This window comes from Marmota monax, unplaced genomic scaffold, assembly GCF_021218885.2.
Source record: "Marmota monax isolate L192 unplaced genomic scaffold, Marmota_monax_Labrador192_F-V1.1 WCK01_AAM20220418_F8-fsc00037, whole genome shotgun sequence".
Classification (NCBI taxonomy): Eukaryota; Metazoa; Chordata; class Mammalia; order Rodentia; family Sciuridae; genus Marmota; species Marmota monax.
The window spans coordinates 6613022-6636298 of NW_026693245.1; the positions used below are offsets into that span (position 1 = coordinate 6613022).

General features: G+C 35.9%; 1 protein-coding gene across 2 annotated transcripts in view; it reads left to right on the forward strand.

The window, feature by feature from the left end:
- Nucleotides 1–23277, forward strand: part of Itga1 (integrin subunit alpha 1) — a 160552-nt gene that overhangs the window by 95571 nt on the left and 41704 nt on the right. For both annotated transcript variants that reach the window (XM_046456353.2, XM_058583117.1), the window contains exons 8-14: nucleotides 269–419; nucleotides 7374–7539; nucleotides 11384–11457; nucleotides 11933–12077; nucleotides 18814–18956; nucleotides 21755–21898; nucleotides 22879–23136. In XM_046456353.2, coding sequence (XP_046312309.1) covers nucleotides 269–419; nucleotides 7374–7539; nucleotides 11384–11457; nucleotides 11933–12077; nucleotides 18814–18956; nucleotides 21755–21898; nucleotides 22879–23136 — 1081 coding nt within the window. The remainder of the gene's footprint in view (nucleotides 1–268; nucleotides 420–7373; nucleotides 7540–11383; nucleotides 11458–11932; nucleotides 12078–18813; nucleotides 18957–21754; nucleotides 21899–22878; nucleotides 23137–23277) is intronic.

A 23277-nucleotide genomic window follows, 5' to 3' on the forward strand; every position in this document is an offset into this window, starting at 1 on the left:
ATTTTCAAAGAAGAAAGTACTGCTGCATTTTGTATATGGCCTAAGTGGTGATTAGCCAAATGGTGACGAACCACATGATGTTCGTCTGGAACATCTCTGAAACCATTACAAACAAGGATCCTCATGCCTCCTGGCTTGAAAAATGGCTATCGATGGAGATTTGGGGGAACACACCAACTACCCAGAGTGCTGGTGTTTCAGTTTGCTTTTTCGCTTTGCTATCCTTGGGTGGTGTTTATCAGCTTCCCTTCCCCTGTGCTCACTTCAGGAAGGAGGCATTCACTGAAGCCCGCGGTGCCCGAAGGGGAGTTAAAAAAGTCATGGTCATTGTGACTGATGGAGAGTCCCATGACAATCACCGACTGAACAAGGTCATCCAAGACTGTGAAGATGAAAACATCCAACGATTTTCCATAGCTGTAAGTACATGTTTGCTAGAGGTGGTTTTCAAACTCTGGTGTGAAGAGAACTGTGAGCATATTGTGGGAGTTTTAAGGAAGATCACACGCAGGGTTGGAAAGGAGAAACTCCCAAACTTGAAGGTAAACTGTTGGACAATATTAGGTCCTGCTCTGTCCTGTGTCCTCAGTGCCCAGCTCAGTGCTGGGCCAATCAAACACTCAACACACAGTCATTGGAAGAAATGTGGAAAGATGAAAGGAGGAAGTGAAAGGCAAGTGACTAACCAAAACTTTTGACTTTGGTGCCCTTGTTCTGCTTGGCACCCTTCAGAGAGGAGGAGGAGGGGTAAGGGGAGAAACCTGATGGGGGAAATAAAACCAAAGGCAAGGTTTCCCACACACCCAACAGGAAGAAGGAAGAAAAAAATACAACAAGAAGGCAGGGAGAGAATAGCAGGAGAAAGAAGGATAGAAATAGGGAGGGGAAAAAAGAAGGTGGAAAGGAGAGGAAGAGTGTGGGCAAGAGAAAAATGATCTAGGGAAAGAGGCAGGAAAATCAAAAGGAGAGGAAGGAGGGAGAGATAAAGGGGAAAAGGGGGAGGAGAAGGAAGGAAGGGAGGGAGGGAGGGAGGGAGGACGGACACTGAAGATATACTAGTAAATAACCCATTGCCTACTAATTAATAATTTATACTGAAAGTTAATAGACTGAAAACGGGGGAGATGGTTTTTAAAATAATCTAAGTCACAGTGATATCTTCATAGCTACAACTCTTAGTCAGTCTGTTCTGGGACTTACATCGACCTAGATTATGACATTTCCCGGAAGTGAGCAACAGAACAGAAGGGAATAGAAGGGTAGGCAGGGGAAGAGCAAAAGACATTATACAACACCTGTGTCCTAATTCTGTCTTATCTATATACTGGCTGTGTGACAAGTGGACAAGCCACTTAATACTCTGAGCTTCAGCTTCTTCATCTGTAAAATAGGGTAATGTTATTTCTCTCCCCTGTCCCAGGTAAAGAATTGGTGAGGGGCTAGGGTTGTGGTTCAGTGGTAGAGCGCCCACCTAGCATACTGAGGCACTGGGTTCAATCCTCAGCGTGACATAAAAAAATAAAATAAACATATTGTGTCCACCTACAACTAAATATATATATTTATATATATATATATATATATATATTATATATATATATATATTTTTTTTTTAAACAGAATCAGTGAGATAAAGATTTTGAAAATGTAGCAGAGTGGCAATTTAGACATTTGATGCTCATCATTTTTAAAAAAGTTTGCAACAATCAGGGAGCTAAAGTGTGTCCCTGTATGAATATGTAAAAACAAATCACATCATTATGTACAACTATAATGCACCAATAAAAATGTGGGGAAAATTTTTTTAAAAGTCAGAGAAAATATTCAGAACTCTAAAGAGTTCAGCCTACTCTATTTTTCAAGAAAATCCCTTTTATTTATAAATAATAACCAAATATTACTCACCTTATTTTTTTAGTAATCAGTGATATCTATTTCTGTTCTTTCAAAAGTATGAACATTGTAGGAAGGGAAGAAAAAATTTCATCCATGGATAAAAGTTTCTGGACATAATTGATTCACTGTGTCCCAGGGGCAAGGTATTCCTTACTTTATAACTAAGATGACCTGATTGTGAACAACTTCTGACAACAAGATTTTCCTATTTTATTTGACATATAAAATATAGAAAAATTAGAACATCTATTACTTCTCTCATTTCCCCCTCTTGTTACTTTTAAAATTTTTCATTTGCCAATTATTGTTTAGTTCTTTGTTACCTCTCCTGTTGCTACAATGTACCTATTTTGATTGCATTCATAGTTGAAAAGAATTCATAGGGGCTGGGGCTGTGGCTCAAGTGGTAGCATGCTCGCCTGGCATGTGTGTGGCCTGGGTTCGATCCTCAGCACCACATACAAACAAAGATGTTGTGTCCGCCGAAAACTAAAAATAAATATTAAAAAAATTCTCTCTCTCTCTCTCTCTCTCTCTCTCTCTTTAAAAAAAAAAAAAGAATTCATAGGACCCAGCCTTCACTCAGAGAAAATGTCCAAATGGTGGTGACATTTAGAGTCTATAGCTGATCCCTTTAGTCTGCAAAGCCAGTGCATGCCCAGTGTGTCCCCTGGGCTTAGTTTCAGAGGTGGTGTCATTTGTTCTTCTTCCCCCAGAGGATAAGGACTGGCATTCCAGGTGTCACAGATGCAGATTCTGAATAGTATAGAACATCATCAAAACTAACAGCACTAGGAAAAGTTGACTATAAAGAAAATATCAATAAATGACTTCTTCATTTTAAATGAATCTTGCATTTTACATCATATATGGCTATATTTTCAGTATTTTCTGCTATTAAACCACTGCTTCCCTTTGGTGGACCCCTAGTTGATAATGCATAACATACTGCCTCTCATCTAGTCAGAAACAGATCTCATAATTCCATGAATTTCATGGAGAACCATATATTTACAAGTTTTTTTTTTTATTTTAATCAGTGAATTATTATCAGACTGTGCTCAAAAGTGGTATAAATAAAAACATAAAGGGAAATTTCATTTAGCAAGAGTCATTTTATTATTTTTTTCTAATGCATGTTTCTTTTTCCTAGTGAAATATGTTTTGTTATTGTGGCTGGCATATTATTTGGGCTAAATTCAGAAATAACAATTCTTTTACTTCCTTTCATTTGTGCATTAACACAGAAAGATTTTAGGATTTCTCAAGATCTATATATGAATACACCTAAAGTTCTGCTTCAGTCATTTCCTGTATTCATTCTTCTACTCCATCTTTTTTTACCCACCATTTGATAGGTTTTGCCAGGAAATAGCTTCCAAAATTATGGGCTATTGATAATGTAAATTCTCTGTGTCAAAACTGTGAACACTTCCTGTCAAACTTTCAAACCTGGTGAGGGTACTTTGCTGGATTTGTGTCCTCTACTCCATGGTCTGTTTCTGTCACTTGAGAGTGTTAGACTTTGTTAGCATGGGTCTGTTTTATAGATTCTAATTCTAGAAAATAATAACTCTGAGGTGTATTTCACCTACAGCTTTCAAATGAAAAGGAGACATCAGAAAGGATCCTAGAATTTCTTCAATTTTTTTATAAAGACACCATACTTTATGTAAATTAATTGTATACTTTACACTTGACACATCTTCTTACCTCAAGGAAATTTCAATTCTGAATGTCTATTTAAGGTAAACATTAGCAGAATTCCAAATGTTTGGGCTTGACATATTTTAATTGAGCAATTCAGAGTGCTGTTTTTGAAACCCTCTTGTTCATTGAAAGCTGTGTTTTTACAAGCTAACAGACCCTTGGGTGAAAAATCAAAATATGTTTCTATTTTTTTTTAAATCTATAATGTAAAATAGTTTAAAACAGTTTGCAAGTCACAGTGACTTCAGGAACGCTTTTCTTCAAAACATGTACTCCTATATTGTATATATTATACCTTATTTTTATTCTACAAGCATGTCACTTGAGCTTTTCTTTTCTATTGAACTTTATCCACTTGACTCTGTCCTGTCACATAGACAATAAATGTCTGATAACATTCACATCTCAATTAACAACCTCAATCATGCATAGTACAAAATTCATTAGATTTGTTTTAGATGTATTTTCTTTTTTTAAAGTTTATTTTTTAGTTATATGTGGACACAATATTTTTATGTGGTGCTGTGGATCAAACCCAGTGCCTCACGAATGCTAGGCGAGCACTCCACCTGTAAGTCACAACCCCAGCACTTAGATGTATTTTCATAGATGATTATCAATTTATAAATGAAATGGAAGTTAATGGGTCAATCCAACATGTAAACTAGAATATGCTAAATAGGAACCAAGGAGGAAAGATGGGAGTTTTTCACTCTAGCATATGTCAAATAACTTATAAGACTGAATTAGGTAAATCAGTAGAGAATCAAAGAGCCTCACATAATTCAGAATATAGATGAATCTAAAAGAAACCCATTAACAACAAAAAGATTGACAAAGAAGAAGAAGAAGAAGAAGAAGAAGAAGAAGAAGAGGAGGAGGAGGAGGAGGAGGAGGAGGAGGAGGAGGAGGAAGAGGAGGAAGAGGAAGAGGAAGAAGAGGAAGGAGAAGGAGGAGGAGGAGGAGGAAGTAGTTGTTGTTCAACATTGTGTTTAGAGAGGAATACCATTGATGTAATGTTTCTTCTGAAACTCGAAGACTTTGATTTTCTATTTGACTCTGAGTCATATGCTTCCCAGATATGGTGAGATATCTCTTTGTAAGAAGAGCATCTTGATAATTGTTTCTAAGTGAAAGAGAGGATTTGTTCAATGTAATAAGAACAACAGTCATTGGCTTTCACTTATTGAAGCAGTTTTCTAGTATATTCTCCACTAATTCTCTTCCTCCATCAATCACATAGCTAAAGTGGGAGAAAGTGTCAGTGGTGTGTTTTTAAATGTTAACAGCTACTATGTTTAGCACTTTCTTTTCAACAAAGTAGACAGGGACTTAATTTTTATTTTTTGATGTGATTTTTAAGCTTCTGGATTAGACCTTCCTACCTAAAGTCTAGATACCCTAGCAGAGAATGATTTCAAAAATTAAAAACCTACCTAAATGGTAAGCTGATTACCTTAGAGCTAGCTCCCATTTTCTTTAACAGCTTTCCTCTTCAAAGTAGCTCTTCTTCACAGATATTAGCAAATTACACCTTGTAACCACCTTTAACAGGTACAGGAGGTAGGAAAGTGATTTTCTGGGGTATCAGGAGTCAGGAAGTTGTCATGAAGTCCTCTACTATGGATACATGTGGCATTTCTCTGTGCTAGGCACTGATATTCCCAAGGAAAAGGGGCAAGGGCATTACTCCAGCAAGGGGAAACAAACTGGGAACAAATCTACTGCCACCTTCTCTCTAGTAAAGAACATTCTCATAGTCTCACATTAGCACATAGTGTGATTAACCGTTTTTCTCTTATTAGGAAAGTGACATTTTTATTGTAAAAGAACAACTTTAAAAATATATTTAGGCAAATATAAGGAGGAAATACCAAACTCCTATTAGACATAAATTTTAAAAATAATAGATTATGGTACAAAATTTTCCAATTTCTTAATGTCCATATAGTTAGGCATTTAAAAAAATAGAATTTGATCCCATCTATCTTCATATTTAGGATTATAAACTGGTTTGCATTTTAAATTTACATATTATTTTAAAATATTTTTCACTAACTTGAATATTTTCATATTCAAATTCAAAATCCTAAGAAACTTTTACAAAAAAAACTGAATTCTAGACATAAAAAGCATAAACCTTAAGCAAAAATTGCTCAGTTGGACTTCAAAATTAAACATTTCTGCTCTTTATACAGTTAAAAAAATGAAAAGACAACCCTTAGACTGAAAAGAACTTTTGCAAAACATATAAATGGCTTGTATAAGAATATACCTAGAACTTTCCCACTCACTAAAAGGAAAACAAAACAAACAACCCATGTTTTACAATGGGCAGAAGATTTGAACAGATACCAACTAAAGAAGAAACACTATGGCCAATAATTACATGAAGGACTCTTAATATCATTAGTCATTAGGAAAATGCAAAGTAAATAAAATGCTACTATACACCAATACACTAAAACAAGTGAATAAAGACAGACTGACAATACCAAATGTTGACAAGATTGAGAGCCACTGGATCTCTCTTACACTGTTGATGGGAATGGGAAAGCCCAGCAATGATTCTGGAAATTAGTTGGCAGGTTTTATACACACACACACACACGACAGTAGAATGTATTTTGACATATTATATGTACATGGAATATAACTTATTCTAATTAGGATCCCATTCTTGTGGTTATACATGATGTGGCATTTTGGTGGTGTATTAATATGAACATAGGAAAGTTATGTCTGATTCATTAGCAGTTGGTAGTTTCTTAAAAGTTCTAGTTGCTGTAGGACTCAGCACTCCCACCTCAGCCTATGTTCAAAAAGACCTAGGTGCAAAAATTTAAAGCTTGCTTTATTTTGTGGTATCTTGTAACTGAAAACAACACCAATGTTCTCAATGAATAAAAGGAGAGGCATCCACAGAGAGGGATGTAATTTCTAACTATGACATTCTGGGAAAAGCAAAGCTATAGGGACATAAAATAGATCAATGGTTGCCTGGGGTAGGAGTGGGAATAAAGGAATTGACCACAAAAGGTAAGAGGCAACTTTTTGATTTGATAGAAATATTCTATATCTTGAGTTCATAGTAACACAACCGTATTTATTTGCCAAAACTCGTGTAATTATCCACCTAAAAACATGAATTTTACTATATAAACTGTATTTTAATAAATCTACTTTCAAGATAAACTAAATTAGAAAATCTGCTTGCATATATCTAAATAATTATTGTTAACTATAATAGGTATTCATGCCTCCCTTTCCTCTCCATAAAATAGAATGCCTCTGACTTCAGCATTTGGTTTCAAAAAGGAATGCCCAGATTCCTTATTTTCTGGGTTGCTGACTTAGGTTATGACTTATTCCAATATCAAGCAACTTACTTGCTGATTGATCTTGCCAGCAGAAGAGAATGTACTTAACTGGAATGATTCAGAGACATTCAGAAGCTTGATATTACTTTTGAAGTATTTGCTTTCAAAGATATAGCTGTTAATAAATATGAACACATGAATGGAAGAGAAGACATTTTCGCTCACATATGAAATTGTCCTTTATTTTTTCCTACACTACTTGCAGTGTTTAATAGTTAATATTAGACCATATATTCTGAATATTATTCTTCTTCCGCAAGTATGGAAATACATAAAGATTGCACTACACTAAGATACTCTGCGTTTTTGTTTACTGACAATATGTTTGAGATCCTCATTGAACATACAGAAGTTAAATGTGTTCTTGCTATTTTTGTTGTGTCTTAGATTCTTGGCAGCTATAACCGAGGAAATTTAAGCACTGAAAAATTTGTGGAGGAAATAAAATCAATTGCAAGTGAACCCACTGAAAAGCATTTCTTCAACGTCTCTGATGAACTGGCTCTCGTCACTATTGTTCAAGCTCTAGGAGAAAGAATATTTGCCCTGGAAGGTATGACTATTTCTCCTCATCCTGCGTGTTCTCTCTACAATTCAAACTCAATGCAATCGAGTTTTTTAATGTATTCCTAGCATGTCACAAATACGTTTTCACTGTGCACAGTAGCTGGCTGTTTCATATAGCCCTGTGTCTCTTAGAAACCATCTGTGTAAGAGCATGATAGTGCTGTTACAAGAGCCTATGAAGACAATGGTCAGTGTAGATGTGCAAGAACAAAAATGTTCCTGTGCGCTGTTCCTCTTCTGTGACACAGGTCTAGACTGTGAAGCCTCTAGCTCAAGTTTTGGTTTTCCATTTGTTTCTTTGTTTGCTTCACTCTCTTTTGTTCTGATGTAATGATTTCTTTGTTCATTTATTTTTCTCTGCATTTTGCTCCTTGAACATTTAAAGGTCTTCACAGAGAGAGCTCTGCCTCAAGCCCCATGGTGGTGAGACTTCAGTTCACTGAATTATGTTGCATATTTGTAGAATTTTCTTTGATTTCTCAGTGCTCAGGATATTGAGTCACAATGATCCCTCCTCTGCCTTAGATGGGGGATGTCAAGTAACAGATTACTTTGGAAACTAAAAGTCTTCAGAAATGTTATTCCAGGCAAACTGGTATAGCCTCCTTCTTCACATTCCATGATAATCTGGAGTCTCAGAGAACATGCCCTGCTCCCCACCTAGGAGGAGGAACCACCAGAGAATTCTTTTTTCCTTATTCTGCATCCAAGTCCAGTTTACCCTCTTTGTAAGGAAACATTCAAAATTGTGGTTTCTATTTCATAAAAGTAGAAATCTAAAAGCTCCCTCAGTTTTCATGATATCAAGCAAGACGTAAAATGGGAATGAGGTGTTACTGGAAAAAAGGTGGGTCATTCTTGAATTCCCAAACATGGGAATTTTTTAATTCCCAGCAGAGGCTGGAAAAATGCAAGGAAGTAACTAACACAGAATATTAAACTCACAGAAGAAAAAGAAAATGATCTAAAGTAATGGCTTTCAGACTTCTTCTGAACTGACCCATGATGATGAATATGTTTTCCTTTGCAACACAGCGCACACATATGTGTGCATTTAAAAATAAAACCAAGTTTCACAAAATAATTCTAATTATATGAAATGCACTATGATAATTTCTGATCTCTTTCATTTTACTCTATTCTCTTTCAACAACAACTAAAAAATCCTCACCACACTTTTCCTGTAGACTTCACAATTGGGTCATAATCAGTACTTAGAGAGTTTGATTTACAGATAATGGGGATTGACAATGTAGGCAGAAATGTCTCCCTTTTTCTCTGGCTCCTTTCCCTCTGAGCCTTCAGAGAAAGGACTCTAGAATTATTCATTAGTGTGAAGTTGCACTTGCTTCTGAAGGACTCAGCTGTCCTGTACTCTGTGTACAAGTCATTTTTATGTAACTTCGGTATTTCCACAGCCATCATAGTGTCATTTATCAACAGTCCAGGTCATGAGTTTGCCTGGACTTAAGGAAATATGTAAGGCCTTCTGAGTTATTCTGCACTTTTAATTTTTAACAACCATGGGCCAACAAACAATCTGTAAAAATAACTTAATATTTATCAGTCATACTAGGTAGCTAAATATATAGTATCATTTCTATATATTTTCTTAAGTAAGCAAGTAACTATAAACTAGTACAGGCAGAAATGAATCCCAAATCCTCGGGGGTGGTGGGGCTCAATTTCCCTGAAATGACATTTTCAGGTTGTTTCTAGCCTACCCACACTATACGTAACAAGTTCCACATAGGAGTGCCCAGTATATTTCAAGAAGTCCCTATGTGTAAAAGTAAAAAGTGTTTTATAAGGAACTCCACAGACTAAAAACATCTTCCACATCTTTGTTGTTGCATAATTAAAGCTAACCAAAACCAGTATTTTGACTAGATTATTTCTTGTTTTATTTTCATAATGAGATCAGAAGTGGCCTTTTTCCTTGTTATTTGGGAAACATCCATTTCCTGTCAACATTTATCTTCTCAGGGTAAATAGCTACAATTATGAAGGTCCTGCTTGCCAAGCACAATGCCACCTAATGAGGCACGCATGCCAAGTACTTGCCTAATGAAACAGGAAATGGTCTAACGTCTCGCTCTCCTATCAAGGGTTGGGGAAAATGATGCAATTCCTAACCAGAAACTGTGCAGGAGTCAGAGTGGTTAGCTCAACCTCCAGAACAGAACAGGGAGCGGTTCAAAGTCAGAAGCTCAGAGAGAGAGGACAGTCTCTTACATGGTGCCAATATGGCTGGTGGAGTGTCACACAGCTTCTCTCTCCTGGTTCTCAGCTTCAATCAGAGCAGCACAGTGCAGGCTGCAAACATGCACAGTTGGCTGCTGATTTCTTACTGTTGGTCTTGCAAAGATAAGTGAGGAATTGCCTTTGAGCTCTGTCTATTAGAATACATGTTTAATTTGCTGGGTGTGGTGGCTCATGCCTGTAATCCCAGCAGCATGGGAGGCTGAGGCAGGAAGATCAAAAGTTCAAAGCCAGTCTCAGCAACTTAGTGAGGCCCTAAACAACTTAGTGAGACCCTGAATAAAAAAGAGGGCTGGGGATGTGGCTCAGTAGTTAAGTGCTCCTTGGTTCAACCCACAGTGCCAAAAACAACAACAACCACAACAAAAAACATGTTTAACTTAAAGTCATTGAGAGGACAATAAGTGCAAGAGATTAAAATGATAGATTTGAATTCTTAATGATTATTCCATTAATCTAGTCCTATAAAAGGCAATTACTAATGGATTTGTTGATAATTTACACCAGTGAATAAATAGTGAATATGTTTCATTTCACGTATTTGATTATTCTCATGCCTCAATGGGAGGGTAGACTGACTTTAAAAAAATTGTTATTTTAAACTTATCTTTAAAGCCAAATTAATCAGTAACTCCCTATTGGAAGCAAGTAAATCAACATTCCCTTGGTTCCCTCAGGAAATTGTGGCTTTGGGTTCCTGAGTATTTGAGAATAATTTGGGAGTATTGTACTTGGAGAGAATGCTCTGTGTTGTCTCTGCATTTCAGTGAAGCATTTCAAAGTGGGCACTGGATCTTTGAAATGTACATGATCAGGCTGCATGTGGCCTACAGCCCTATTAAAAAACTCCCCTCCTGATCTGTGAGCGATACCTGTAACCAGAGATATAATAAATGCAAACTATGCATTTAGGGCCAGTTTTATGACCTGAAATGTGGGTGGGACTGGTGGAGCTAGACACCTCTTTAAATATGTGAATGAAATTTTTTCAGCCCTGTAAAATATCAAGTAAGTTTAGCCTACGCAGGATCCCCAGGTCATAAGGATGAAAAAGGCTTCCTGCTTCTGTAATGCAACTTTAACCAGGTGAACCCAAAGCCACATAGGAGACACAGTGTGCTGCAGTGTAAGAATGCAAGTTTCTTCAGTCTTCCAGCAAGGATGGGGAAGCTATTGAACGAGAATGGAGCCAGGAGTTGGTTCACAAACCTGTCTTCTACTCAGCTCAACCTAGAAATTTTGGGTTGAGAAATGTACTACTGAAAGTATCTGAGATGTTAAAAGTTGTGGTTGATAAGATATCAGACTTGGGCTGGGGATGTGGCTCAAGCGGTAGCGCGCTCGCCTGGCATGTGTGCGGCCTGGGTTCGATCCTCAGCACCACATACAAACAAGATGTTGTGCCCGCCAAAAACTAAAAAAAAAAAAAATTATTAAAATTCTCTCTCTCTCTCTTTAAAAAAAAAAAAAAAAGATATCAGGCTCTACTGGGTCTTTGGGTCCTGCAAGTCAGCACTGCACTAAAAGACTTTGTTGGTTACTTATGGTGATCTTTTCCTATGTTATAGCTACATCAGACCAGTCAGCAGCTTCATTTGAAATGGAAATGTCTCAGACTGGCTTCAGCGCTCATTATTCACAGGTACGTTGATCACTTGGCAGTAAACGAAATACCTTTTTGCTAGATTACCTCCCCTCAAATTAACACCCAGCCATCAGTATTACAAGTTCTATTTGTGGTTTCTGGCATGAGCAGTTATACAGACTGTGAGGATGTTTTTTAATCTAAGTAGGAAAATGGCATTTCACAGTCTTATTATTAGGAAAACATTGTTTCACACAACTCATTACATGTTACTAATAATTGTGAACCAGCTAGTCTGAGCTTTGTCTTATATAATCATATATCTGGCTAAACAAAATACTTAATTTATTTGCTCAGACATGAAGTGTATCTTTTTCTCAGTGTTAAGATAATGAAGAGTCTTGCAAGAATTCCTTAAATTTCTAAGATTTAGGATTTAGGATACCCAAAATAAAGCAAAAAGGCAAGATTAGAAAACTTACCATTTGTAGTTAAATATTAAACATTATTGCTTTCTCTATTTGTGTATAAGGACTGGGTCATGCTTGGAGCAGTAGGAGCCTATGATTGGAATGGAACAGTGGTCATGCAGAAGGCTAATCAAATCATAATCCCTCAAAACACAACCTTTAAAGTTGAATCTACCAAGAAGAATGAACCTCTTGCTTCTTATTTAGGTAATGTTTGAATGCAATTGACAGGTTATTTTTTATTTTTTAAATGTTTTAATCTTTAGCGCTATTTGCTTGCATTTCTTTAGGTGCAAGCCATGTAGTAAGAACACCTCAAAGAATTAAGTATTTTAAAGAATCCATAAAAGGTTTCAGACTTATGAGGAGCCTTAGCAAGTTGAAGTTTCAGAACCTGGAGGTCAATGTTTCTCACTGGGACCTTGTAGTTCAGGGAATGATTCAGGCTATATGCATTTTAATAGGTCTTTTTATGCCTGGTATTTTCTTTAAATTCAAGAACTATGGACAGAAAATGAGTAGGTAGAAAAAGAGACCTTAACTTCTCTATTCTGAAGAATAGATTCCCATATTCTCTTAAATAACTTTTACCATTAGTTTTTTTTTTATATAGTTTTAATTTTTAAAAAGAGAATTTTAGCCTGGCACAATGGCTCTTGACTATAACCTCAGCTACTAGGAAAGGTGAACAGGAGAACCCTAAGCTCAAGTTCAGCCTGGGGCAATTTAGCAAGACCCAATCTCAAAAAGTAAAAACTTAAAAAGGGATGGCTAGCATGCGTGTCTAGCATGTACAAGGGCCTGTGTTTAATTTCCAGTGCCCCCCCACACACATGCATAGAGAGAGAAACAGACAGAGACAGAAAGACACAGAAAGACAGAGAATTTTAAGTTGATTCATCATATAACTTCTTCTCTCATAGCTCAATAATGTAACCTCCTCTTGCTTTCTAATGACTTCTAGTCACAAGGAAGAATATATATGGTACCACTTTATTCAGGATCTGTACCAGGCTCAGAGATGCCAGGGGTACTAGAGGGCACCCTCATCACTGGAAGAAGATCTCAGTGAATAGTGGGATGGAATGGCACCGGGTGTGCCTTCCCAACTCTCTTTCAGCAGATGTTTTTCTGGCTCCTCTTTTGCCCCCAGGCATATGTTCTTGGTTCTGGGAATGCTGCAGTAAACAAATACCTTAGCCTTGAAATGTTCACATTTTAGTCTGTTGGCATTCCTCTGAGGGATCTTTCTGTCCTGGAGCAAGTCTTGTTAGCAACATAAGCCAGTTCCTTTCTACTTTATGAGGAGAGTGGCAAGTTTTTACTGGTATTCCCATATGCCTCCTTATTCAAGAACACCTATTAAAGAGGTAGGAGGATATAAAAAGAATAAAAGCCTGTGTTACAGATAACTAAAAATATAATGGTGATCAGCAGGGACAATGTGACTACTCTCTGAACCACATTAATGAAAGTCTAGTCTTCTTTCCTATAGAAATCTCATTACATCGTACCCTGGTCAGACAACAGATAGAATATCCCATTGTTTTTATCATCACATATTTCAAAGGCAAAATGATAAACTAGAAGTTTCCAGTAAAAACTTATTTAGAGAATACAGATCTGTAAACCACTCCAGCAAAAGTTCCTCTCCCTCCATAACTTGAAGAAATTGGGGTTGAGACAAGAAATCATACAATGTACATCTTTGAAATTTGGCAAGTTTGTGATGTAAATTCGGGAAAGATTCTATGAGACTGCTCAACATGAAATGCCTTGGAATCAAGAAGCAGTTCAATCAGAGACTGCTTCCTATCTTAGATAGAAGAATTATAGATCAACTACCCTCAAATATAATGAGTAGCACATAAATCAGTACAACTCCTTATGAAAGGGATTTGACAATGTGTTTACAGAGTCATAAAAAGTTCACAACATATTGACCCAGAAATTTCACTTCTGAAAATTGAACCTAACAAATCCAACATTTAAGAATGCCATGTAAACAGTCATTTTCATTTTATTAATATATATGGCATTAGAGGAAATAGCATTATCCCACATGTCCAAAAATATGGGAATAATGAAGTAAATAGTAAATCCATTTATTTGGATCTTATATGCTCATCAAAATAAAAGTGATGGGCATATGCCATGTAATGCCATAATACTAAAGACCTGATGCAGTTCTGAAGCTGTCATTTAAAGATGGCTCTCAGCTGTAGATATTTGTCTCTCCCTGTTCCTACGGCCTTAGCAACACTTCAGTTTATTTATAAAGTGGCAATAATTAAATTGATATATAATTTAGGCTATTAAAAAGATTAAATTAAATAATGACCATAAGGTGCTTAATACTCTGCCTGACAGATGCTAATATTCAGTAGGTGTTTAATTGGTATGTACTGTTATACAATAAAATATTCATCTTACTATCATTGTAATAAGTAGAATAATGATTCACAAAGATGTCTGTGTCCTCATTCACAGATCCAGGAATATGTTTGCTTATGGATCAAAAAGTACTTTGCAGGTGTGATTAAGTTATGAATCTGGAGACGGAAAGATTATCCCAGGAAATCTGGCATGGCCCATGGTAACCAAGTTCTTAAAATCAGAAAACATCTGGATGTGATCTGAGGGAGCTAGAACTATGTAAAATGATTAGAGAGGCAATGTTGTTGGCTTTGAATATGGACAGGGACCACCAGACATGTTATATGTGTGGTCGCTAGAAGCTACAAAGCTCCAAGAAACAGATTCTACCTTTCCTCCAGAAAGGAACACAGACCTGGCTACTTGTGATCTTAGCCTGGGGGAACTTTGCCAGATTTCTAACATAATTGTAAGATAATACATTTGTAGTGTAATAAGCCACCAAGTTGTGGTAATTTGTCACAGAAGCAATAGAAAACTAACACAGGTATATTATATATAATAATAACAGCAGCTGATGTTAATATTACAACTTCTAAGTACTGGATATTTAGAAAATTAAAAACATTTTATGAAGTCCACAAACAAGTGTGACATGTTCTCTACTTTTAGGAAGTTCACATATTTAATTATTAATTTAACAATGCAGAATTTTTGGTATTCTGAGCTATGATTATATGATAGAAGTCCTTAAAACTAAATAAACTGTTAGAATCCTAAATCTGTTATTCCTCCAAAGCTTTACTTATTGATTTATTGGTTGATTAAAGTAGAATTAGAGAATTCAGGGTTTAAATATATCATCACAATTAAGAAAACATTAAAGTAGCCTTCATTTCTGACTACAGTACTTATATGTCCCCTCTTACCAATTATACTTCAATAAAGCTGAGAAAAGTACCAGCCATATCTGTACATTGTTGTGGGATTTTCCTCCAATGTTCTAAATCCGGAATGAGGCTTTCAAAATGTTTTCTTATGGACATTGCAAATTAAGAAGAGATCGAATATTTCATTTTAAAATCCATACAGATTGCAAACAGTGAGACCATGGAAAATATAATGGAGGAAGCAAAGCAAGAGTTAGATACTGTATGAAAAAAAATCCTCTGAAATCAATATTGATCAAAACAAAGTAGGAATGGAAGCTAATGAACATCTCTCTCAGGATATAGTCACATACCCTTATTTATTTATTGGTTTTTCTCTGCTAGAGATTGAACCTAGGCCCTTGCACATGCTAGGCAAGCACTATTCTCCCAGCCCTGTTTAAATTTTTATTAAATTTTTGAGTCAGGGTCTTACTAAGTTGCTGAGGCTCTCCTTGAAGTGGCGTTACTCCTGCCTCAGTCTCCCAAGTAGCTGGGGTTACAAGCTTGAGCCACAATGCCCATCAACGTGGCTGTCTTTCTGTAACTCAGCAAACTACCTCAATATGTGCTCAACATATGCTTAGTAACTGGGCTTAATGGTGAGAATACAGATGAGATTGTGTTCCTCCACCCACAATTTGCTGATTTCTAATCATGCCAGACAAACTCCAAAGGAAGAGGAAAGACGTGAGGCAAAGAAGTGGAATGGAGACAGATCATGCCTGTTTCCCATGACCTCACCAGCTTCTCAAGCTTCTTCCAAAGAGTGAATTGTGGGAGCTGACCTCATTTACTGTTCATAAATCCATGCATTGGATGAGGCCACCCTTTCCCCCCCCCCTTTCATTTTATGCTTTTCCTTTTCAAGAAGCAATATTAAGCATGAATGTTCATAATTATTTGCCTTATTAAAGTTAGGCTACATTTGTCTCTTTTTCTTTTCCTTTTATTGTCTTTGAACACTTGAGCCCCCAGCAAGAAGCTACTGGTAGTTACTGTCCCTGTGATTTATAAGCCAATATTTTCCGTTATCAAAGTGCAAATTATTAGAGTTAATTAAGTAATTGTACAACTCCAAGTCCCAAACATAATTTTCAACTTGTTTTCTAAAGAGTCATTTACCCATTTGTATTCACAGCTCTGAAAATCACACAAAGTAATAATAATCAACATATTTTTAAAACCCTTGCACTATCCCACTCCCTTCTTCATATTTCTTAGTAGAATGGCAGGAAATAATGCAGTCTTTGTTTTGCACATCTCCTTTTCTATTTTATGTATGCATAAACATGACCCTAAAATTCTTATTCTTAAGCAATATTGCCACTAGTAATATAAAAAATAATACATTGTGTGTTTGAAGAATATTTTGCATTATGTTATATATAACAATAGAAAAGAACTCAAAGAAAAATGAACAAATGAAAACGTGATAAAACTACTCATAAAAGATAATATGTCTAAGGAATTGTGTTCCCTCAGCACTTGTAAGAATTAAGTGGTACCAAAACCTCTGTTCCTCTTTTAAAAATTTGAGACAAAGTAGAAGTAATACTTTATAGTGAAATACTTGTTGAGTAAATTAGAAATATGGTCTTTTTTGTTGGAAATGCTGTTCTATGGAATTTTGAAAAACAATCTGCTTCCTGCACCACTAATGAACAGCTCTGGTTATTAGAACAGTTTTTCCTTCTGGAGAGTTGACATGTACATAAAGTCATTTTTACCCATTGATTTAGCTCTGTTCTCTAATGACAGAAAGAATAAATCTAATTCTTGACTCCAAAAATAATAATCATCTAACTTACAGTCGAAATTCCAGTTCTTTCCCATAAATGGCCTGATGTGATCTCTCAAAATAGTTTGCTATACATTGGACCCAGTAAGCCCTACAAAATCATGCAATTCAAGATGTTAGTATCTTCTCCTTCACTTTAAGAATATCTATAAAACTTTCCAAGCCATCATGTGTATGCATATCTAAAAGGACACCAAGTATCTGAAAAGTTACCCTGCAATTCCATTGTGCATTATTCCATCATTATGATGGTGCCATTCGTAGGTGGGCCCAATCCAAGGTGGATGCCCAGAAAGAGTGCTGACATTTTGCTGTGCATGCTTAAAAATGCAGATGGTAAAGCTGAACTCAAGGGTTTATGGGTAGATTCCCTGGTCATTGAGCACATCCATGTGAACAAAACACCCAAATGAACTGGGTGTGTCTACAGAGCTCATGGTTGGATTAACCCATTTATAATCTCCCTCTGTCACAATGAGATAATCCTGACTGCAACAAAACAAACTGTACTTAAACCAGGATAATAGATTACACAGAAGAAAAAACAAGAATCAAAAACTTACGGCTCAGGAAAAACTTGACATAAAATACATGGAAATGAATGTAAAAGTAGGGGAAAAAAAACAACTCCAAATGAAAACTCAACTAAAATAGAGTGGCTAAGTGAGGTGGTGCATGCCTGAAATCCCAGCCATTTGGGAGGCTGAGGCAGAAGGATGCAGGAGGCCAGCCTGGGTGACTTAGTGAGACCTTGTCTCAAAATAAATTTTTAAAAAGGGGGCTGAGGATGTAGCTTAGTGGCACAATGCTTGGCTAGCATGCACAAAACCCTGAATTTAATACCTGCCCCTAAAAGGATGAATGATCAGACATATGGAAAACTAGCTCACTAATAATCAAACACAAATTAAAATTACCACAGTACTATTGTTAGATAATGTTTAACACCTATTAAAATATTTAAAAATTTACATAATAAGTCAGAATACTTGGGGACATTTCCAAAGTATTCCCAAGACTAGTTGTGTCCCATATAACTGTTCATAAGAATAAATAATTAATAGAAATGTTTGGAAACAATTTGCCAAAGAGTATAAGAACCACTAAAAACTTGATCTAGTAATCTATTTAAACTTACTGTCAAGAAAAAATCCAAAAATAGAGAAAGTAGTAAATGTTTAATAAATGCTTAAAAATGCAGACAGTAATGCTGACTCAAGAATTTAAGTTCAATAAAAGTAAATAAATATTTATTTTTGCAAGTTTAGTACAATAGCAAACAATCAAAAACCACCTAAATTCCAACATTCCATCAGGGAATGGTCAAGTAGCAAATTCAATAACTTTATGTTTGAACTCACAGAAATAATATTCACCAATTAAGTTACAATTTAAAATCAGGCTACCAAGAAATAAAGATTTATATTTCCTATAATCCTAACAGTATGTTATCATTAATGTCTACAGCACAGATACTTATGTCCAAGTAGAATATAATGGATATATTCCAAAATGGTGAACTAGGAATGGTAAGGAGCTTTGTATACCTTTTTTTTCTTTTTCTGTCATCACTGTTATATCATTTGTGCCTTTAAACAATGAAAAACTGAGATGGGGGGATACCTTTCCAGAACAAAGTTGTTGTGATAGATAATGAAAAAGTTTCTAATCAAAAGAAGATTTTTATGTGCACTTAAAAATTATTATTTTCAGAAAAGCAGAAATCCATTTAAAAATAGATCAGTGATTCTCCGTAAGTTGACAATCTAAAGTCATTCATAACATATTACATGCAGACTTTAAGGGGCCAGATATATGTCTGGAATCTCTTTGGTAGGTTACACAGTAAATTCTGCCACTGCTCCTGGAGGTGTCCTCTATATTGCTGGACAGCCACGGTACAACCACACAGGCCAGGTTATTATCTACAGAATGGAAGATGGGGACATCAAGATTCTCCAGACGCTCAGTGGAGAACAGGTAAGCTTGAAAAATGTTTCCAATTAGTTTCTTCACATTCCATGTATGTCTCTGTTATTCTAAATCTTCTAAAAGCAATACCTGCATAGTCAATATCCTCCGTAAGCAGAGTTACCTATTAGATTCTTTGGAAAGATGTAACGTGTCTGTACCTTTGGCCTCATAAACACTGCAGATGGATGGAAGTGAAGATAAGATGTAGAGATAATAGGGGTAGATGCAGATTGCAAAATATGTACAAGAAAAGAGATCTAAAACATTAAGAATCATAAAAGTGCCAGGATATAGACAGTATATTCAGAAAGTAGAAAGACTATTTTAAGTTAAGAGTGGTGCAAAAAGCCATAATAAGTGATGGAATTTGGGGTGAGTCTAGAAGGAAAGATAAAATATAGATAAATAGAAAGGAAAGTAAAAGAGAATGTTAAAAAGATAATGGGGACCCTTATTGTGTGAAACATTGAATCACAAACTAAAAAGTTTGACTTATACCCCCAAAGTATTGGGAAATTGATTGTAACACAAATTGGAAAATTATTAGTAGATTACACTAATTACATTAAAATTAGATTAAGAAATTATACATGCAAAAGGCAAACATAAATACTTATAGTACTTTTCAGACCAAAAGAATAGCATCTATCTATGATATTTGTTGTTGTTGTTGTTGTTGTTGCTGCTGCTGTTTTGGGGATTTTAATAACTTGGGTAACATTTGTCTATTTTTATAGTTTTCTGTATTTTCCAAGTGTTCTACAATGAGAAATTATTAACTTTATTCTGCAATCCTCAAGGGAATTCTTCTTAAGGCTCAGTAGGTATTTTATCTCAGTAAACTAGACCAGCACAATGTACAGCCCAGGTGCCACAAACAGATCTACAACTGCCCTGGCTCTAAAGCCCTCTCTTCATAGGAGCTAGTATTCTTTATGACAGTAGCACAGACATAGTTTACAGGGTGTCTGCAAAGGGCAAGCTAGCTACAAGAGCCACCATCCAAAGAAGCCCAAAATGTGTTACCTCTATCAGGTAGAGTTCACTCTTGATTCCACATGACCTCAATATAACATTCCAGCCATTGCTTGATTTCACCACCATGTGATGCTTGACAATATAATTGGAATCCTATCCTCAGCTGGTTCCCAGGGGAATCTCAGAGTACACCAGAGGTCAGATTCTCATATACCAAGCAAAAGTGTTTTTATAAACTCTTTGCCACATTCATGCTCACAAAATGCATCAGCAATAAAAATGCAGCTGTCACCGTGATTTAAGGATGATGTAAGAACCTAAAATAAGATATTAACAATCAAACATGGAAAAGGAAGAGGTGTAATAGGCACAAATAAAGAGGATTTGAGAAAGTAAAATGAAGCATTTTAGCTGACATCTTCAGTCGATTATCTTTCTGTTAATTGTCTACAGGTGAAAAGAAGTATAAAATTTTGTGGGAAACTGCTTACTTGAGTAGATGAAAATAGCATGAATGATTTAAATCATGAGTGATTTCAGTTTTAGGCCTGCAAATCTAAGAGAAATGTGGCTCCAGTAGAACAAGCAGTTGTGGTACTTTTTTAAAAAGTTTTAAAAAATGGTATTAAGATTTTGATATGTTTTTTGTAGTAATAAGCACAAATTCAGATGCTTGCAGATGTCAGTAAGGTAAAATAAATGAAAAAAGCTGCTGGGCATTAAACACTAAAAAGTGGGGGAACCCTGGTCAGCATGGGGAATAAAAACCTGATGCTGACAGAGCCCACTATATTTTTTTAAATGTTTGTGATTAATATAATATCGAAAAGCCTTCTGAGCCCTTCAAGTCTGTGAGAAAATTACCTTCAAAAGCCATAAAAAGTACATCTCACAATATCTATATGTCTATCAAGCAGAATTTGAGCCTCAAGGATGAAAACAGAAAGAAATGTACAATATGCTGTGAACATGTTTGGGAAGCTTTAGTGGTCTAGGGTAAGAGAATAGAAAGGAAACCTCAGATCTGGGCTCTCAGGGAGGCCAAAGTTGAGGGGATGGGACCAGCAAAGAAGAAAAAAAAAGGATGATTGGTGATATAGGAACAGAATCATAAGAGCAAAAATGAAAGCACAGAATCTGGGATGGGAAGTGTCAATAAGAGAGGAACTAAGAGTGTCAAATATTAAATGTATTTTAAAAGGTGATTTAAGCATTTAGATAGTGAAATGTGAGTTCCTTGCTTTTCCCCCAAACAGATCTCTATCTTTAAAAGAGACAATATATTGCTGCAAGGGGATGGCCCCCTGTGATCCTTTCTTATTTTTCCATCTTTCATAACTGCTGGGACAAGACTTACCGATTGTTAAGTAGATAATCATCTAAGACCATGAGATAAAATACCCTACAGTATCCCAAAACCAGTCAGTTCCTTTTAATGCATTTATTTCATAATTTCCTATTACTGTACTTAAACATATATGAAACCATTTTAGAATGCCTTCTCCTCTTTATCCATTTTCCTTAAAAAAAAAAAAGCCACTGTAGTATTATCTATCTGATTTGTGGAGAAAGACAAAAATCTAAAGAAAATTGTTTCTGTTACTTTTAAGCTATAAAATCAGTGACATCTATTTGCCCTCAAAGATGAGATAGACTGATATTCTTTAGCTTAAAAAAATACTCAACCAGTTTCTATATTTCATTTCCTTTGTCAACCAAACATCAATCATGTTCTAGATTGAAAAAAGTAAGAAACATGCAGATTTTTAACTTCCTTGAGAATGTCTGATGTTAACCAGGCTGTCTTGTTTTGTCTTATGCCCTAGATTGGGTCCTATTTTGGTAGTGTTTTAACTACAGTTGACATTGATAAAGATTCTAACACTGACATCCTTCTGGTCGGGGCTCCCATGTACATGGGAACAGAGAAAGAGGAACAAGGAAAAGTGTACGTGTATATTCTGAATCAGGTAATGGTATCTGAATTTGGTATCTGAAACCCAGGAAAACCTTTTTCCCTTTCTTCAATTTTGAATAATGCATTTTTTATTTTTTCATTCAATTTAGAAAAATGAGCAAAGATTTTAGCTCCCGTTCATCTCACCAAACTCTGTTTTGAAAGGAATATTTTAAATTTTAATTAAATCATTCCAGCCCTTAGATATTTTCTGCTTGGAAATATGAAGTGCTGGTTGGTTGGTTGGTTTGTTGTCAGAATACATAGGATAGAAAAGACGAAAATAAAACTCACTAAACTGCTAAATAAATCCACCTGTAAACTATATTCATCGTTGGGTATCATTAGAGATGTGGTGGATTGGGCGGTAGAAAAGAGGTAGTTAGTTCCAAATCAGTGACATCAGATGCTTCCCAGAAGCCACTGTAGTCACTTTTTTTTTTAAATTTCCTCCAAGAAAATATGTTTGTTTGTTTTTTAATAAAGAAGAAGAAGAAAATACGTTCTTGAGGACCTTGGCTAGTACTTTGTCCTTGCTTTCTGCCCCTGCCTCCACCCCCGCCCCCCAATTACACACACACACACACACACACACACACACACACACACACTAGGCAGCTTTAGAGAAAGTTGCTTTCTGAACAGCATGTATTTCCTCTTTGTTTTATGGGGGAGAATTGAAGAGAGAAAAAGAGCACAAAATTTGGAAGAAACTGAGGAATAAAAAAATCAGTTGTTTGGATTTGAAAATATGCTATTTATTACAAACTCATTTGATTGTGTTAAAAAGAGATTCTTAAATTTCTTTCTGATAATTCTACAATCTCTTCTTTGGAATCCCCAACTTTGCTTTCATTTTTTAAGAAATTTTACAAACTGTACTAGTAATGTACAGATGGTTCTTAATAGTGTTGATTTGGCATGCACTTTAAAAATCTACTCTGCTCTAGTAGTGACAGAAATCCATAAGTATCCTGTTTATCTTTTTTCCAGACAAGATTTGAATATCAAATGAGTCTGGAACCAATTAAGCAGACTTGCTGTTCATCTCTGAAGCACAACTCATGCACAAAAGAAAACAAAAATGAGCCATGCGGGGCTCGTTTTGGAACAGCGATTGCTGCTGTAAAAGATCTCAATCTTGACGGATTTAATGACGTCGTGATAGGGGCTCCGCTGGAGAATGATCACGCAGGAGCGGTCTACATTTATCATGGTAGTGGGAAGACTGTAAGGAAAGAGTATGCACAAGTAAGAAGTTAAACCTACAAATTCCCACCTTCCAATGCTGAGTGGCATTGCCTGGTTACTTAATGAGCTATTTGATTTCTTTCTTCTCACTCTGTTGGGAAACTCAATTCTAATTCTCTCCTGAGAGTTTTGTTTTTTTTT